The 19,874-nt window shown below is 45.4% G+C and overlaps 1 protein-coding gene across 1 annotated transcript in view; it reads right to left on the bottom strand.

Annotated features, from left to right (window-relative positions):
• Positions 1–16,307, bottom strand: part of ptgis (prostaglandin I2 (prostacyclin) synthase) — a 103,819-nt gene extending 87,512 nt beyond the window's left edge. Inside the window, exon 1 of the mRNA XM_087994896.1 lies at positions 16,089–16,307. Coding sequence (XP_087851022.1) covers positions 16,089–16,174 — 86 coding nt within the window. The 5' untranslated portion in view covers positions 16,175–16,307. The remainder of the gene's footprint in view (positions 1–16,088) is intronic.
• Between the last annotated feature and the right edge of the window lie 3,567 nt (positions 16,308–19,874).

Here is a 19,874-nt window from a genome sequence, read left to right as displayed (position 1 = left end):
CTGAAAATCGGCTGAAGGTAGGAACACGCTGACTGGCTGAAGGTAGGAACACGCTGACTGGCTGAAGGTAGGAACACGCTGACTGGCTGAAGGTGGGAACATGCTGACAGGCCGGAGAGCCATTAGCAGGAATTTGGCACATGCACACCTCCCTTTCAAATGAAAAGCCAAGGCATTCAAAGCCATGGGCTAAGTGTTGGAAAATGGGATTAGAATAGTTAAGTGTTTGTTTGTGATAAGTGCAGACATGACGTGTGAAAGTGCCTTTCTCTGTGATGTCAACCTTTATGACTCTAAAGTTATGATCTCCTTTTCTGTCCATAAGTTTTTGCCTGGTCTGCAGAGTATTTCCAACATTTATCATTTTTATTATCAGGTTTTATTTAATAAAAGCAATCAGATTCAGAGTAGACCAATGTAGAAACTAATTTATGACGTAGATGTTGAATCAGTTAGAAAACCATTTGAAGAGGGAAAATAGTTTTGACTGACACAGACCATTATCCCATTTAAATAAAGGTGATGGATGCACCAGTAGGTATCAGATCTGAACCAGGATAAAATGGAGGGATGAAAACTTTAAACAGAAATTCTGGGACTAACATTTTGTAGAATGCATCCAGAAGGAATGCACCCTCAGGGCTGAATCAGCTTGAATGAAGCCTATGCCCTAGGGCAACGCCTACATTATTTATTCCAATCTCCAGAGCTCCCTGCTCCTCCTCCTGCTCCAAAAACATTGATACTTAGTCCATGAATGATACACTGTCTCAGGATGAACCCAAAATTCCAGTTGTTAGTGATCAGACCAAGATCAGCAATAACTTACACAACTAATCTATTCATGATAAATCACATCTCAATCATTACAGAATATTGTCTCCGTCAGACACTAGTGAGTAAATGCCCTGCTTATCACAACTATAACATCAGATATTCTGGAGGCATGTTAGAAATGGATGCTTTATTCACCCAATGACTTCTGCAGGAGAAGATCTTTGGAATTTAGTAACTCAGTACAGTGAAGTTGGGAAATTCATTCCTTCGATCTCATCGCAGAATACAAAGCTTCCTCTCCTTATTGGGAGAAAAAAATTGCCTTGCAATACTGCCCAAGTCAATTCTCAGCATAAGGCAGGTGAAATAAAACCACCCTTTTGTTTACAAAATAATGGGGACCTGAATCTGAGCAACTGGAGATAACAATCTGTAAGCTTTCTCTCTCCAAGTAACTGCAACATGTAAGACTTCCTTCATTTGAAACATTGGACTGAAATTCAGTTCCAAGGTTTTAATTTTGACACTGGGCCAAATTTTGGATGAGAACCTAATGCTGATAATGGTTACTTGTGATGTAATTGGGTGTTCTTTTCTTTTTTTTATTTCAAAAATATACTTTATTCATCAAAATATTTTGATGATCTGTGCAATTGGTCATGCCATACTTACATAAACATTCCCTTTCTTTGCATACAGAGATTGAGTAATCATTCATATATGCAAATCTATACATTGACCCTCCATATATTTAGCTGAGGTGTCAGCGGAGCCCACTTACTGCATGGGCCCCATGTTCTTTGACAGGCAGACGTTACACGGTGGTCTTTCCCCACCGCATATTGGCAGCAGCTGCCCCAAGCTTCAGTACGTCCCTCAACACGTAGTCCTGGACCTTGGAATGTGCCAGTCCGCAACACTGAGTCGGGGTCAGCTCCTTCAGCTGGAAGATCAACAGGTTTCGGACAGACCAAAGAGTGTCTTTCTCTGAGTTGATAATCCTCCAGGCACAGTTGATGTCCGTCTCGGTGTGCATCCCGGGGAACAGACCGTAGAGCACGGAGTCCTGTGTCATGGTGCTGCTCGGACCAAACCTTGACAAACACCACTGCATTCCTCTCCAGACTTCCTTTGCGTAGGCACATTCCAGAAGGAGGTGTGTGACAGTCTTGTCCCCTCCACAGCCGCTTTGAGGGCAGCGTGAGGTGCGGTAGAGAGTCTGGGCGTGCATAAAGGATCTCACAGGCAGAGCCCTTCTCACCACCAGCCAAGCCATGTCTTGGTGCTTGTTGGAAAGTTCTGACAATGAGGCATTCTGCCAAATGGTTTTGACAGTTTGCTCAGGGAACCGCTCAACAGGATCCTCCCTCTCCTTTTCCCAAAGGGTCTCAAGGACACTACGTGCTGACCACTTCATGATGGACTTGTGGTCGAAGGTGTTTTTCTTCATAAATTTCTCTATGAAGGACAGGTGATACGGAACGGTCCAACTACTTGGAGCGTTCCACGGCAGCGAGGCCAGACCCATCCTTTGCAACACCGGGGACAGGTAGAACCTCAGTACGTAGTGACACTTTGTGTTTGCGTACCGGGGATCCATGCACAGCTTGATGCAGCCACACACAAAGGTGGTCATCAGGGTGAGTGTGGCATTGGGTGTGTTTTTTCCCCTGTTGCCCGGAGCTTTGTACATAGAGTCCCTTCGGACCCTGGCCATCCCTTTGATCTCCATATAAAATGGAAGATGGCCTGGGTGACTGCGACGGCACAGGTCCTGGGAATAGGCCACATATAACAACACTGACAGTGCCTCACACCTGATGACCAGGTTTGTACCCACGATGGAGAGCGATCGTAGCTTCCATCTGCCCAGTTTCTGCCTCACTTTCTTGACACGCTCCCCCTAAGACTTGGCACGCCCCAGCCCCTCTGAACCAAATACCCAGCACCTTCAATCCTGACAGTGAAGGGGATAGAGGATTGGTCGAATCAGTTCCCGAAGAGCATGGACTCGCTCTTGCCTCAGTTGACCTTGGACCCCAAGGCCCATTCGAACTGGTGGCATATGCACAAGAGTCTGTGCACGGACAGCGGATCAGAGCAGAAAACAGCGACATCATCCCTGCCTTAACCTGCAGGGCCCCGCTGACAGGAATAGTCACCCCTCTCAGGTTTGCATCCTTCCTGATGGACTCGGCAAATGGCTTAATGCAGCACACAAACAAGGCAGGAGAGAGAGGGCAGCCCTGCCTGACTCCAGATCTGACTGGGAAGCTATCTGATTTCCACCCATTGATTGAGACTTCACTGACAATGTTGGTGTATAGCAGTCTGATCCAATTGCAGATTCCCTCCCCAAAGCCCATTTTGGAGAGAACATCTCTCATATACGTGTGTGATATCCTGTCAAAGGCTTTCTCCTGGTCCAGGCTGATGAGGCAGGTGTCCAGCCCCCTGGCCTGCACGTAGGCGATCGTATCCCTGAGGAGTGCGAGACTCTCAGCGATCTTCCTGCCCGGTTCAGCACAGGTTTGGTCAGGTTGGATCACCAATCCCAGAGCAGACCTGACCTGGTTGGCGATGACCTTTGCCAAGATTTTGTAATCTGCATTTAATAGTGAGATTGGTCTCCAGTTTCTGATTTCCTCCCTCTCCCCCTTCTGCTTGTAGATGAGGGTGATGATGCCTTTCCTCTTGGATTTATTCATGGTACCTGCCAGAAGCATACTGACATACACCCCCAGCGGGTACTGGCCAATCAAGTCCCACAGAGCGGAATAGAGCTCGACCGGTAAGCTGTTGCTTCCGGGAGTTTTATTCTTTTCAAAGGACTCGAGGGCCTTGGTCAGCTCGTCCAGAGATAGCGGCTGGTCCAGCCTCTCCCGTGTTCTGTCGTCTAAGACCTCTGTGATAGAGAACAGGAACGACTGGGAGGCCGCGCTGTCGGTTGGCTTCGAGTCGTACAGACTGGCGTAGAAGGATTTGCTGATCCTCATGATGTCAGCCTGAGATGATGTTACCGAGCCATCTTCTTCCTTCAGGCTGCTGAGCACAGAGCTCTCTTTGTGCACTTTCTGGAGGACGAAACATGAGCATGTCTCGTCCTGCTCCATGGAGCGGACCCTGGACCGGAAGCTTATCTTGGAGGCCTCTGAGGCAAAGAGCGAGGTTTGATGGCCCTTCACCTCCTTGAGGTCCTCCATGACATCCACCCCCATCGTCTGCAGCAGGAGCAGGTTCTGCATACTTTCCTGGGGTTGGGACAGTTTTCCCCGCCTCTCTCTCGCCTCCTGAACACCTTTGAGGATGAAGAACCTCTTGATGTTCCCTTTTATGGTTTCCCACCAGTCCGTTGGAGACTCAAACAGGGGCTTCACGGTTCTCCAACCTGTGTAGTCCCTCTTGAGGTGCTCAATGTTTCCCAGAGTCAACAGCTTGGTGTTCAGCTTCCACGTTCCCTTACCAGCCCGCTGCTCGTCCTGTAGGTGACAGTCGGCCAGCAGAAGGCAGTGGTCAGAAAAGAACACCGGCTTGACGTCGGTGGATCTGACCGAGAGCGTTCGGGACACAAACAGGTAATCTATCCTTGAGCGGATAGACCCGTCTGCCCGTGACCAGGTGTATCTACGCTGCGCTCCGTCAGCAGGGGTGCTTAAGACATCGTGCAGCTTGGCATCTTTGACCGTGTCCATCAGGGCTCTGGACGTGGCGTCCAGTTTACTGCCCCCGCCGGATCGTCCATCCGCATCAATGATACAGTTGAAGTCTCCGGCCAGAATGACCGGCCTGGACGTAGCCAGCAACAGTGGAAGTTGCTGCAGGACAGCCAACCGTTCACTCTTACCCGCTAGGGCGTACATATTGATTAGTCTCACGGGAGCGTTTCTATGCATGACATCAGCGACGAGGAGGCGCCGCCCACCACCTCCTTAACCTCGCAGATGGTGAAATTGCCTCCTCGCAACAGGATACCCAGACCAGAGGCGCGGCTATCGTTGCCCCCCGATCAAACTGACGGCCCACGGGCCCAAGAGTTCGACCATCTCCTGTAGCTGCTGAGGTGCGGTATCCCACACTCCTGCAGAAACAGGACATCGGCTTTAACATTGGCCAGGAAGGCCATCGTAGAGACACATTGCGTTGCAGATTTAATGCAACGCACATTAATACGGGCAATCTTTATCCCTATTTCAACAGTTTATCAGGTTACCAGTGTCCATTTGCTGTTGGCCCTGCCTCTCTGGGGTGGCTATCTGCATTCCTGTGCTGAACGCGAACTGCTGGACACTCGCAGAGCTGAGGTAGCTGTCCGGCTCCATGCTGCAAGCATTTCCCTGCTCTGGCATCTTCAGGTCAGGACCAGGGTTCGCACAGTCCCATTCTCTATCTTTCAGCGGGGCTGTCCAAAGATCGCTGCTCCCAGTTACCTGGAGCTGTGGGGTGATGGGTACCTCCTGGTTGCCAGCCCCCTCAGAGGGTTCATCATTTCCTGCCTGAGGGGTGCTGCCCTCCTTCCTCCCCACAGCACTCTGTCTCTTCCTCTGGTGATGACCCTCCTTACGCCCGTCCTCACCATCTGAAGAGCTGTCTATAACCTTCTCATGCAGGTGTCATTTCCCCCTTTGCTGGGTGGCTTTGGGGGCCTGGCCAGGTTTCCTCTACCTGGTTTTTACAAGAATCCAGTCCTCTGCCTCTTTGATTTGCTCCTCCTCCATCTCCTCCGTCTGTCCTGTGGGAGCTTGGATTAGCTGCTGCACCTCCCTGCTGGCTGCTGTCTGCTCCGCTCCATCCTCCTGGATGCCCCTAGACACCGTTCCCCTGCTGGTTTGTGGTATCTTGCTGGCCTTTTGCAGTCCACGGCTCGCATTGCCATCTGTGCGTAGGTGGCGGCCCCTTGTCTGGGGCATGCTTTATACACGTGGCCTGCCACTCCGCACAGGTTGCAGTTCTTGGCCTCTTTGCATTCCTTGGTCGGGTGACCCTCCTTCTTGCAGCTCCAACAGTTGGTGGCCTTACAGTCCGCTGCCATGTGGCCTGACCTCCCACAGGTTCGGCACACTTTCGGCTGCCCTACGTACATCAGGTACCCTCTGCTCCCTCCAATAGCAAAGCTGGAGGGTGGATGGAGGATGTTCCCACTGACATCGACCCTGAGAATTATCCTGACCTGCCGGTTGCTGGTCCAGATCCCGAAAGGGTCCACCACATCGGTGCTTTCTCCCTCAACCTGGACATACCTTCCCAAGAATGTCAGGAGATCAGCTGCTGGGACGTGGGGGTTGTACATATGAATCGTAACCACCCGACTCCTCTGTGCAGGAAGCACACAGAATGGGACCGCTGACAAGATGGAGAACAGAGGCTTCCCTTCCTTCTCCTTGAACACCTTCAGCAGCTGCTCGCACTGCTTCACACTCCTGAAGGTCACGTCGAAGTAGCCTGCCCCAGGGAAATCCTGCAGGCAGTACACGCCAGCTGCATCAAACCCACAGCACTCCAGCAGAACCTTCTTGACGATCACCATCCGATCAGCAGGTGTACGATCCTCCACTTTCTTCACAGTCACTCAGACTGTGTTGCGAATGCCCTGGCCTGGGCTGCGGGCGGCTGGTCCCTGAATTGGCGTTCGGCCGAAGCCAGCATAAAGATCCACCAAAAGCAGGCCAGCACAACCAAACGATCCTCCAATGTCCAATCACAATCCAGCGATGATCTCCACCAGCTCTGATGAATTGAAGCTCCACTCTTGATCTTGGTATCTCCCCTGCATGGTGGGTATAATTTGGTGTTCTTTTCTCTGATGTTTACCAGCGTGGGGATAGGGCAGACAAAGTCATTTTGGGCAGCCACAGAACTGCACATCCATTCTTCAGAATCCTATATTTTAGTTGACCTTTGTACTTTTTTAACCAGATACTTTTCTGAATTTCTGTTCTCAGGCTCTTTGTTTCTCTTCTGTTTTTACATTCTTGTTTGCTTTGGCTGACTGCCTATTCCCATAAACATTAATTCTGCCCTTTGCTATCCCAGTTTACGTGGTTTCATTTCATTGCTGCCTCAATTGATTCGTTCAAATCACGAGCCAGCCTGATTTACACAGTTAAGGCTCCACTCAGGGATATTTTCAACATAGCTTGGTACCTGGTGTTAATATTTAACAGCTTTGGCAGTTGCTACAACCCTAAGAATTCTGCTCCAAACTTATAACAGATTGAGTATAGAATTATAATCCCTGAAAGGAGTAGAACTCTGGTAACACTCATACTGTTGTAACCCTGACTAACCCAAACTGAACAATGGACATTTTGTTTTGAGCCAATTTTTAGCCATCAAGGATGTGCATGTTTATACTAAGAATGTAAAATTTCTCCTTCATAAAATGTTATTTTGTACTTTTCATGGTTAAAATTATAAAGGCATGTTCATCCTGATGTGACATCATGCAGCTCCATTTGGATTAAAGTACCACTCCTCTTGCATATGATATGAACCCAGGAAGGTCTGTCAACCAGATTTAATGACCAGTTTTAAAGAAACCATATTCTCATTTATCATGATGCAGCTATCGTATTGATTCTGCATCCCTTTCACGTATTTCCACTTCATGTACCATTTGGAAAAGTAGTGGCATAAATCCAGAATTACTTCAGAGAGATTGAATTGAATTGAATTTATTGTCACGTGTACTGAGGCACAGTGAAAAGCTTTGTCTTGCGAGCAATACAGGCAGATCACAGTTAAGTAGCATAGATAAGTAAATAATAGGTAAACAGTGGCAAAAACAAAAACACAGGTACAGACGAATGTTAAGAGTTTGCGAGTCCATTCAGTATTCTAACAACAGTAGGGTAGAAACGGTTTTGAAAATGGCTGGTGTAAGTGCTCAGGCTTCTGTACCTTCTCCCCGCTGGTTGAGGTTGTAGAAAAACATTGCCAGGGTGGGATGGATCTTTGAGAATACTGGTGGCCTTTCCTTGACAGCGGGCCTGGTAGATGGATTCTATAGATGGGAGGTTGGTCTTTATGATTGTCCCGGCTGAGTTCATCACTTTCTGTAAACGTCTCCGATCTTGAATGGTACAGTTGCCATATCAGGTAGTGATGCATCCAGACAGAATGCTCTCGATAGCGCACCCATAAAAGTTGGCAAGGATATTTGCCATCATGCCAAATTTTCTCAGCTGTCTGAGGGAGAAGAGAATTTGTTGGGCCTTTGTAACCAGTGCGTCCACATGAAGAGTCCAAGAAAACTTGTTGTGGATGACCACTCCCAAGAGCTTAACACTCTCCACTTGTTCCACCTCTGTGCTGTTAATGTGTAGAGGTGGCATGAGAAACATCCCGTCGAAAGTCAATAACGAGCTCCTTGGTTTTGCCAGCATTGAGAGTTAGGTTGTTCTCAGTGCACCATTTTTCCAGGTCTTTCACCTCCCTTCTGTAGTCTGTTTTGTTGCCATCTGAGATTCGATCGACTATGGTGGTGTCATCAGCGAACTTGTAAATCGCATTAGTCTGGTATTTGGCGACGCCGTCATGGGTATACAGTGAGTACAGTAGGGGGCTGAGTACACATCCCTGGGAGGCTCCAGTGTTCGTGAGGATGAAATATTGTCCCCAGTCTTTACTGATTGTGGCCTGTAGGTTAGGAAACTGAGGATCTAGTTGCAGAGAGTGTAATCCATTGCATCAACTGTGTGAATGGAACATTCACCATAATAAACAGTTCAATCTGGGAGTGATCACAATTAAGCTTCAGGCCTCATCTCAATTAGACTCCATTCTGAGCAGCACTTTGGGTGAACCTAGACTTCAAAGGACTTCCAAAGAAGTGACTCACCACCACCCTGTCAAGGGGACTTAAGGATGAACAATAAATGGTGGCTGAACCAGTGGTGCCCATGTCCTGTAAACAAATTAATCTTTTAAAAAAAAGCCTACTGAGGTCTGCCTCTCCAACGAGGCAGCAATCAGTTTCTGGCTGGTCTGGTAATGCATGTTTGGTCACACTTAGATATTTTAGAATTTTAACAAAAAACTTATGTAAATGTTCTATATTTGTGAAAAATACCTACAGTATGCACAATATATTTCAAATCTCCTGGCTAGGAGCACACAATTATTCTGTTTAAACAACTGTCCTAAAGCTGCTCTCTCAAACCAGGATCAGAAAGTATGTTTTAAAAAGGATGAATCCAGAACTAAAAGTGTTGAAACTGGTAGTAGCCTTCTGAAACAGGTATAAACCTCTGATTCATATTTGAATGGCATCCTTGGATGACAAAAAATGTTTTCCAGTAAGATGGCTGCACATCCAAAGATAGTAGCAAAGTGAGACTTCCATTCAAAATTCAAAGATCTACTGTTCATTTTGTAGTGCAGAACTGCTGACTGTTAGTTGAGAATACTTTGCAGTTCCTCACATTCAAACCACGCCAAACAATTATGCTGGTTAATGATGCAAGTCCATACATTAGAAGTTGCTTACTATTGTTACAATATATGTCTCAACATTTAACAAATATCCAATGCTTTTATATTATTCCTGTATAAACTTATCCTATCTAAGGCATGCCTTTACCCCTAATGACAATATCATTAATCACTATTGACGAAAGTGTTTCCTGGGCATCCAGTAAGATTATGATTGGTACTGTTTTTTTTGCTGATAGCTGTTAGGGTTTATTGTTGACATGGTTTATCATTGATGATTATTACCACTGCTAAGGTTTACAGCTAGTAAATGGAAGATGCAAAAAATTCATACCTGACTTGATTTATCTGATATGGTTTATCTCAGTTATATTTTATAGCAGTAGAATTTACTTCAGGTTTTCATTAGTATATTGTTTAGGCTGCCAGGAAGTAATTATTGTCTCTTTTACAACAATCTTCCTCTGTTAACAATCAGTGGAGGGATTAATGGATGGGGTCAGGGTATCCCTGCTACCACCTTGATGTTGATGAATGTGCCTTTGGAGGTTCACCTCTGTTTCATTCCTCAGAACCATTGCCACCTGTTTTCAAGTTTGGCCCTGAAAGTCACTGCACTTCCTGCTGCGGCCAGACATATTTGCACTTCCAGCTGCCATCTTGGTTCCAACTCCTGGCAAGTCAAGCTCACTGATTTCAGAGCAGCAACTCCATAGCAATAAGCATCATCCCTCAATTCTCCCATCATAAATTGGCCAAACCCTCTGAGCAGTGAATGCCAATTACTAAATTTGGTTTGGCCAGGTTCTGGGTCAAGATGGTACAATTAGACTAAATTACCAGGGTGTGGGCCTCCAGGGGCCTACTATGCTCACACTAGTGTCTAGGAACATGGCTGGGGTCCCGGGCCAGAAGCATTATTCGAGAGTTTCTGATTCACCCATTCTTTTACCCAGGTGAATTTTCCACCAACCTCCAAATGATAAATAAAAGTCCTCAATTCTCTTAGCCTTCTGCCTCTGACCTTGAATCTATGCCCTACTTGTTATTGACCCCTCTACTATACCTTTCATAATTGTATACACTGTTATCAGGTATCCTCTTAACCTTCGCTGCTCCAAGGGAAACTGCACTAGCTTATCTAATCTTTCTTCATAGCTCAGACTCTCCAGCTAGGGCAGCATTCTGGTAAATCTCCAATGCATCCTCTTGAGCAATGTTCCATCAGTGCCAGCACACCAATTATGGCATTGGCTTCTGGTCCCTGAAGTCACTGCCATGCACAGACCTTAGAGGCCAATGCAGCCAGTAGGAAATTTAGAGGGAACACTGCTCTCTAGTGCAATCACAGCCTTCCTAGAATGTGGTGACCAGAACTGCAATGCAGTATTCCAGTTGTGGCCTAAAGAGTACTTTATAAGCTCCTTGCTCTTGTATTCTATATCTTGGAGGAGAAAGTGAGGTCTGCAGATGCTGGAGATCAGAGCTGAAAATGCTGATCAGACCTGAAGAAGGGCTTATGCCCGAAACGTCGATTCTCCTGTTCCCTGGATGCTGCCTGACCTGCTGCGCTTTTCCAGCAACACATTTTCAGCGCTATTCTATATCTTGGCTAATTAAAGTCAATTTCAATTACTTTCTTGCCCTACAATCTTTAGGAATTTGTGGATGAACACACCAAGATTGCTCTGATCTTCTACACTTTCCAGAAACCTACCATTCAGACTGTAATCCATTGCTTTGCTTGTTTTCCCGAAGTATATTAGTTCACAACTTTCTAGGTTGAAATGTCTTTGCTAGTACCCACCTGTCCCTTTTTATATCCTGCTGCAGTTTATGGTTACCTACCCCATGATTTTTCACCCTACCAATTTCCATGTCATTCATGAATCTCTTGACCATAACTCTACATTTAAGTTCAAATTATTATTGTACACCAGAGACAGCAAGGCATCCAGCACTGAGTTTTGTATTATCAAACCTTCCCACATAGATGTTGCTCCCATTCCAGTTCACATGTAACCCATCCAATTTGTAAATGGCCCATTTCCCTAGAAATGATCCCAAAGTCTCAGGAATTTAGAGTCCTCACTCCTTCACCATCTCTCCAGCTACACATTAATCGTCCCATCCTTCTTTTCTTATATTCACTACTGCATGGCATGTGAAGTAATCAGGAGATTACTACCTTTGAAGTCCTACTTTTCAATTTCCTACCTCATTCCCTGAAGTCTGCTTGCAGCACCTGATTCTCTTTCTTGCTATGTGATTGGACCCAACATGGACCATGACCTCTCTCTTTCCCTGCTGTTCTGTGACATCCTTAATGTAAAAACAGAATCTGGAAAAACTCAGTAGGTCTGGCAGAATCTGTAGAGTGAGGAAGAGAGTTAACATTTTGAGTCCAATATGACTTCTCTTCTGAACTGCTTGACATGCTTGACCCTGGCAACATACAATTCTGGAGTCATGTCCACAGCTATAGAAGCATCTATCTACTTTTCTTGCTAACAAATCCCCAAACACTATAGTCTTTCCACACTCCTTCCTGAGCAGCTGGACTACACAGAATGCCAGTGCCTTTGCTCTGGCTGCCCTCCATAAAGGCAACAAGACTCTTGCTTTCCAAGATTTTAATGGTTTGAAAGTGAGATGCACTTGGGCAATTCCCTCACTACCTGTCTGGTCCCCTTCCTTTCCATCTGTGTCTGCAAGTTAAGCTGGGGTGACCACATCCTGAAGCATGCTATCCACAAACCTCTCAGTTTTCGAATGCATAATAGTGCCCCTGGCCTTTGTTCAAACTCCAATATCTGGAGTTCACATTGCTCTAACCAGAGACACTTCATGTGTCTAGATTAGAGTGGTGCTGGAAAAGCACAGCAGGTCAGGCAGCATCTGAGGAGCAAGCTTTTGCCCAAAACATTGATTTTCCTGCTCCTCGGATGCTGCCTGACCTGCTGTGTTTTTCCAGCACCACTCTAATCTAGACTCTGGTTTCCAGCATCTGCAGCCCTTGTTTTTACCCAGAGACACTTCATATTCACATCGCCATCCAAGAGCATCTAGGATATCCCACATAGTGTAGGGTGAGAAAATAATGGGCCTGAACTCCCGAGGCATGCCTTAATTAAATAGAATATAGATCCTTTTATTTTACACTTGATGCAACCTAATTACAAACACAGAAATATATTATTCTTGCTTATAGCTCCAATCCCATTTGGGCCTGTTGCCAAGCTGTGCTTCGCTATGATGATTCTTATCTTGTCTACTCCTCTTGGGAATGCTGACTGCCTGTCACAATGTTTTCACCTCACCTGCTCCTCTTTGATGTGTTATGGTAGTATAAGAGCTGCATTTTTTTTAAAATCGAGAAATTTGAAGTGGAGCCTGGCAAAAGTTCCACTTTCAGTCTCATTCTAGCAAAGGTTGTGTGTATTCACCCACCGCCCATCTAAGAGCAAAGGAGAGAAAACGGAGAGATCATGTCAACATAAATAAGAGCAATGTCTAATCACAGCAGTTCTGAACAAAACTTAGACACACCCAAGCACAGAAATGAGTTGGTGCCGGTCAAAAGCCTCACTCACAGATGACTTGAATACTGGCTTTTTTGTCAATCTTTGATTTAAAAAAAAAATCTTGAGCAGCTGTTCATTCGCTATGAAACCATAGCTTACAGCTGATCTCAGCTACTTCCACTCCCATTGTAGGGTAGAGGCATTGCTGCTCTGCAGGTACAGCCCCTGCCTCTGAGCTAAAGCTCTGGGCACCAAACCTAGTCCAGGACCTGTCCATGGAAGATGCATTCTAGATATAGTCAAGCAGATTGAAAATCAACCTGCGGGTCTACTTGCACTATTTCCCAAAGGGAAAAATAGTGTAGTTAAGTGCAGGATGATTACCCATTCTACCGGTCTCAAAACAAAATGTAAAATAGACCATAAGATACAGAATTAGGCCATTCGACCCATCAAGTCTGCTCCATCATTCAATTATGGCCAGTATGTTTCTTAACCCATTTTCCTGTCTTCTCCCCATAACCCTTGGGAATCAAGAACCTATCTACCTCTGTCTTAAAATCACTCAATAACTTGGCCTCCACATCCTTCTGTGGCAATGAGTTACACAGATTCACCACCCTCTGGCTGAAGAAATTCATCCTCATCTCATTCTCACGTGTCATCTCTTCACTCTGAGGCTGCGCCCTTGGGCCCTAGTCTCTTCTACTAGTGAAAACATCGCCTCACATCCATTCTATCCAGGTTTCTCAGTACTCTGTAATATTCAATCAGATCCATCTTATCCTTCTAAATTCCATCAAGTACAAACCCAGATTCCTCAATCACTCGATGACCAGCCCTTCAGCCCAGGGATCATTGATGGAAACCTCCTCGGGATCCCCCCCAAGGCTGGCACAACCTCCCTTTGATACAGGGCCCAATACTGCTCATAATATTCCAAATGGATTCTGACCAGAGTCTAGTATGTCCCTGCTGTTATATTCTAGCCCTCTTGAAATTGTTGTTAACATTACATTTGCCTTCCTAACTGCCAACTGAATCTGCATGTTAACCTTAAGAGGAGCAAGAACTTGAAATCCTATGTCTTTGTGCATCAGATTTCTGTAGCCATTCCCCATTTAAAAAATGGTCTATGCCTCTTTCTACCTACCAAAGTACAGAACCTTAATTTCCCATATTGTATTCCATCGCCACTTCTTTGTCCATTCTCCTAGGCTGTCCAAGTCCGTCTGCAGACTTCCCACTTCCTCAACACTACCTGGCACTCCATGTATCTTTTTTCATCAGCAATGATGTCTTCAGTTCCTCAATCAGGTCATTCATGAATGACATGAATAGTTGTGGTCCCAACACTGACCCCTGCAGAACTGCACTACTCCCTGGCTGCCATCCTGAAAAAGACCTCTTTAACACCACTCTCTGCCTTCTGTCAGTCAGCCAATCCTGTATCCATGTCAGTACCTCACCTATAACACTGACTCTCTGCGGCCATCTCTTCACCCTCAATTCACTCCCTTGGTCTTGCAGAAATTGTTTTATATTACAGTACTCCAATCCCCTCTCCTAATTGACAGACTGTAATACTGCTGAAAATGTGTTGCTGGAAAAGCGCAGCAGGTCAGGCAGCATCCAAGGAACAGGAGAATCTGCGGTTTGGACATATGCCCTTCTTCAGGAAGCCCTTCTCTGTTCCTTGGATGCTGCCTGAACTGCTGCGCTTTTCCAGCAACATATTTTCAGCTCTGATCTCCAGCATCTGCAGTCCTCACTTTCTCCTCGAAGACTGTAATACTGGTTTACCAGTCCAGTAAACTGACTCCATCATGTCTCAATTAGAGAAATGGTAATTGCGGCCCAAGTGGGACAAGGCCATTCAGTGGTCATGGATTGACCATAGGTTCTTAATTGGCTGCGGCAGAGGAAAGATGAGCTTGTGACCCCCTGCCTAGAAAAGAATTTCTGTGGCGGTAAGACAGCAGTGAAGGGCTCCTTGATACCAACTCACTCCAGTTGTCTTCCCCTTCCACTGCCTTCCATACTGCATTTCAGCAGGGGAGATTCTGTCCATCTTTTTACTATATATGTACATCATGCCTCTTTTCTGATGAAAGCCCAAAGAATAGAAAGGGTTCAGAAAAGATATACAAAAATGTTGCCAGGGTTGGAGGGTTTGAGGAAGAAGTTGAATAGGCTGGGGCTGTTTTCCCTAGAGAGTCGGAGGCTGAGGGGTAACCTTATAGAGGTTCATAACATCATGATAGGGTGAATAGCCAAGGTCTTTTCCCTGGTGGGGTTGTCCAGAACTAGAGGACATAGTTTTAAAGTGAGAGGGGAAAGATTTAAAAAGGACCTAAGAAGCAACCTTTTCCGCCCACAGAGAGTGCTGGGTGTGTGGAATGAGCTGCCAGGGGATGTGGTGGAGGCTAGTATAATTACAACACTTAAAAGGCATTTGGATGAGTATATGAATAGGAAAGGTTTAGAGGGATATGGGCCAAATGCTGACAAATGGGACTTGATTAATTTAGGATATCTGGTCAGCACGGCCGAGTTGAACCAAAGAGTCTGTCTCGATGTTGTAAAGCCCTATGACTTTATTGACTCTAATAAAACTGTAGTAATATTCCAGACGCTATCATGCAATCCCAGCCGTGTACATTTGAAAGCACCACATGACTAATTATTGTGAAATTCCTAAAATTATTTGCTGAGTTTATCAGCACCTTCAAGATAAAAATCAGTAAATTAGTAAGGTAGCCTAAGAGTAGGAGTTTCTTCAGGAACGTTAGTAAAAAGGAGAGTTAAGAAATTGTCTCTGTAATATGTTATGTAAGAGGATTTGTTTTGTTTCATAAAGAAATACAGACAGAGATGTCTGTGATAGTTATCATATCAAATCATGCTTATTTCAAGTAGAACTAAGTGACTATAACATAGCAGGAATATCTCTCTTCACTCTACTTTTTGCCAGTTTGAGTCCTAAAAATTGTTGAGGGATTTAGTCTTGAAATAAATAGACCACTATAAGTCTATTGGCATGTAATAACTCCATGCCATATATCTTTTTATATGTATACCTGATTATCAGGAAAACTACAACAACACCATTAATCTTTTATTGATTACTGCAGTTCTTTATATTCCACTCTAATTTTCACAGCAATTGTAACTATTTAATGACTTTCTTTAATTCAAAAAACCAAATGCAAAAAGACTGGTGGGTTTGCTTACAAATAAATTACATAAGAAAAGATATTTAATAAGCCCCAGAATTTAAGTTCCAATACAAACATTCATCTGCTTTCAAATATATTTAATTTCATCCTAAGACATTTACTTAGTTATTCATCTTACCTGATCCTCCGCCATTTAAGAAAAAGTATGATGATCAGAAAAAGTGCAAAGAAGGACAAAGTGTACATGCTTATCCCAGAAAACATTCCTTCTTTCCTTCTTCCCTTGGTGATGCTATGCGCTTTGAGTCAGATCTTTTGAATCTCAGCTGTAAGAACAAACTTAATTCTATAATCGCAGTAGCAACAGGTTTGACCTGCCCTGTGACGTTTTGTCTGTCAAAGTGACACAGTACAAACCACATTGGCCTTTATAAATCAGATGCTGAATTCAGAATGTGGCACCTTTCCATTGCTTGGGACCCACCCCTTTTTTCAAGTGGACATGCTGTACTCATGCTGTAGGATTCAAGTTACTTTTAAAATACCAAAAATCTCATCACATGAGATCTGAACCAGAACTTACTCTGTTATTTGGATATTCCCTGAAGAGGCAGCAGCACAGAGATGAACTATAGAGTACTTTATAGTTAAATATCTCGCAACTCCTGACATACAAAATCTTGTTCAAATTTCTCCACCTCTGAGAGCGTTAGTGAAGTTATCACCATCATACTTCATTTTTAAATTTGCCTCTTCAGCTAATTAAATTATAAATAAAAGGTAAATAGTTATACTTGGGTGACTGTATCAAAATGTGTTTAATACTCAGACAATATGAGATTTGCTAATTTCATGTGAGGAATTAAAATTAGAATTAGATCAGAATTATTTACTTAATAATAAACTGAGCAAAATTAGCAGTTATTCAAATTATTAACATCAGTGAATGAGATAAAGAGCACAGAATTACACAGAATTCAGTTTAAATTTGTAGTATGTGAAGTTGTCCTGTACACAGATATGGGAGACCTTTGTGTGTCTGATTCTATCAGGCAGGAGATGGCAGTGGAAGTCTTTAAGTTGCCCAGTGGAATCAGCAAGACCTGATTATCTTTCATCAGAGACTCTAGTGCCATAATCTAGAATAATGACGCACTGCAGTTTATCAGTTACTCAGGCTGTCAGGAGTAGGGATGAGAGTTAAGGATATGGAATATCAAGAGATTGGCAGAAAGCCATAGTGGTTTTGTTGGAGAGGAGGAACGTTTCCTTTCAGGATTACTTGTTAGGATGCTCAGTGACCAGCACCAGTGGGTGGTGTATACTTAGCACATTTTGTGGTTACATGGTATGCAGGAATGACATTGAAATCCCTTCTGGGATCCCCATTTAAACTCTGAAATGAGCCTCCCAGCCAACTCAGGTGAGAGCACCAGTCACGCACTTTGAGATCTTCTGAATCTGACAGGTATCTGAAACTTCAGGGGAACAGTGAGCAGTGTGTAACCTTTTTGCATGTTATCTAATGATACAAAGTTCACACACTTCACATTTTGAAATATGGAGTACAAGCTACAACTTCATTAGATAACATGCAAAAAGGTTACACACTGCTCACTGAGGCAGGTATTGTTATTACAAATTATAGTAACAGAATAACACACACAGTAAACAACTCGGGACTATAGGTCAGTAGGAATCAAATACTTAAACATGAAATAACTGACTTCTGTAAAATACTTCAACAAAACATAAAAGTTCAGATAAAACTCTGCTAATGTTGGCTCAATCTCAGTCCTCGATGACCTAGTTCCTCCATGCTGTCAACATTAATTGTTTATGTTCCAGGCTGAGTAAGTGCATTTTTCATGCACTTAACGTTGCACAAATTCCACAGGAAAGTGAATTTACGACGAGCAGAGATTGTGTCAGGTTTGGGAGAGCTTTGTCCACTTATAATTTTGTAATATGTGCATTTTGAAACCCATGAGAAATGAAAAAGGAGAACTAAATTTCCAATAATAAAATATAATGGCTATCTATGTTGCTATTATAATGTGCAACCATAAACGAAAGTCATTAGGAGTGAAAAGTGCTAGACTTGTAATGAATGCTCCTGAAATCTACAGTTGATTCTTTTTGTTTCTCACTATGCCTCTGCAAGAAGACCAACATGGGAAATTAATTAAATCCAAGTTAGGCCAGGTTATTGTTGTTTTAAACTTGTACGTGCTGATAAAATCTTCTGCCAATCAATAGCAAAGATTGAAATATGGCTTAAACTTTTATCCACCCACCTCCATAACCAGCGCTCCTCAAACATTCCAGAAGATTCCCCTAGCCTCGGAAATGCCATTAGCCATGCGGCTGATGCAGCTGCCACCCCCACGCTGATTGATGATGTCACTTCCGCCCCCCATCATAGCCACTCCCACAGCCACTTCCGGCCCTCACATCATCGCTGATGCCACACGCTCAGTGACTTCCACTACCCCTACTGCCGTGTCTGCCACCACTTCCGCCCTCACCAGCGCCACTCACCTGCATTCTGCTGACACACCCCTCACAGACCCCACTGTCACTTTCCCCACCCCCAAAAACCCTGAGGGGAACACTACTCCTGCTCATGCCTCCACCCCCATTCCCCCCACCATCACACCCACCCCAGTTACATGTTCCACCCCCACTCCCAGCTCTACACCCACACCAGATCCCAGCTCCCAGCCCTGCCGAGTTTTCACCATCCCTCCAGACCTCCCACTCACTGAGGACGAACGATCAGTCCTCAGCAAAGGACTCACCTTCATCCCCCTCCGTCCATGCACGCCGTGACATCGAACACTTCTTCCGCCGCCTCCGCCTCCGAGCTTACTTTCACAATCAGGACTCCCGCCCACCTTCCGAGGACCCCTTCGCCCACCTCCAACACACTACATGCACCTGTACACCCCGCGCTGGCCTATTACCTGCCCTCGACCTCTTCATTTCCAACTGCCGCCGGGACATTAACCGCCTCAACCTGTCGACCCCCTTCCCCCACTCTAACCTCTTACCCTCACAACGCGCAGCCCTCCAATCCCTCTGCTCTAATCCCAACCTCACCATTAAGCCAGCGGATAAAGGGGGCGCAGTGGTAGTCTGGCGCACTGACCTCTACGCCGCTGAAGCCAAACGCCAACTCGAGGACACCTCTTCCTACTGCCCCCTCGACCATGACCCTACCCCCCATCACCAAACCATCATCTCCCAGACCATACAGAACCTCACCACCTCAGGAGATCTCCCATCCACAGTTTCCAACCTCATAGTCCGGGAACCCCGCACTGCCCGGTTCTACCTCCTTTCCAAGATCCACAAGCCTGACCACCCTGGCCGACCCATTGTCTCAGCATGCTCCTGCCTCACTGAACTTATCTCTACTTACCTCGACACTGTCCTATCCCCCCAGTCCAGAAACTCCCCACATACGTTCGAGACACCACCCACGCCCTCCACCTCCTCCAAGACTTCCGTTTCCCCGGCCCCCAACGCCTCATCTTCACCATGGATATCCAATCCCTCTACACCTCCATCTGCCATGACCAGGGCCTCCAAGCCCTCCGTTTTTTCCTCTCCAGACGTCCCCAACAGTACCCTTCCACCGACACTCTCATTCGTTTGGCCGAACTGGTCCTCACCCTTAACAATTTCTCCTTTGAATCCTCCCACTTCCTCCAGACCAAAGGGGTAGCCATGGGCACACATATGGGCCCCAGCTATGCCTGTCTTTTTGTTGGCTACATAGAACAGTTGATCTTCCGTAATTACACCGGCACCACTCCCCACCTCTTCCTCCACTACATTGATGACTGCATTGGCGCCACCTCGTGCTCCCGCGAGGAGGTTGAGCGATTCATCAACTTCACCAACACATTCCACCCTGACCTTAAATTTACCTAGACCATCTCTGACACCTCCCTCCCCT

The sequence above is a fragment of the Chiloscyllium plagiosum genome, unplaced genomic scaffold, assembly GCF_037043375.1.
Source record: "Chiloscyllium plagiosum isolate Xiang-an unplaced genomic scaffold, Cpla_swu_hap1 HiC_scaffold_15, whole genome shotgun sequence".
In the NCBI taxonomy this organism is placed as follows: Eukaryota; Metazoa; Chordata; class Chondrichthyes; order Orectolobiformes; family Hemiscylliidae; genus Chiloscyllium; species Chiloscyllium plagiosum.
The sequence above is the reverse complement of the archived record's forward strand: the minus strand, read 5'-3'. Positions and strand labels throughout refer to the sequence as shown.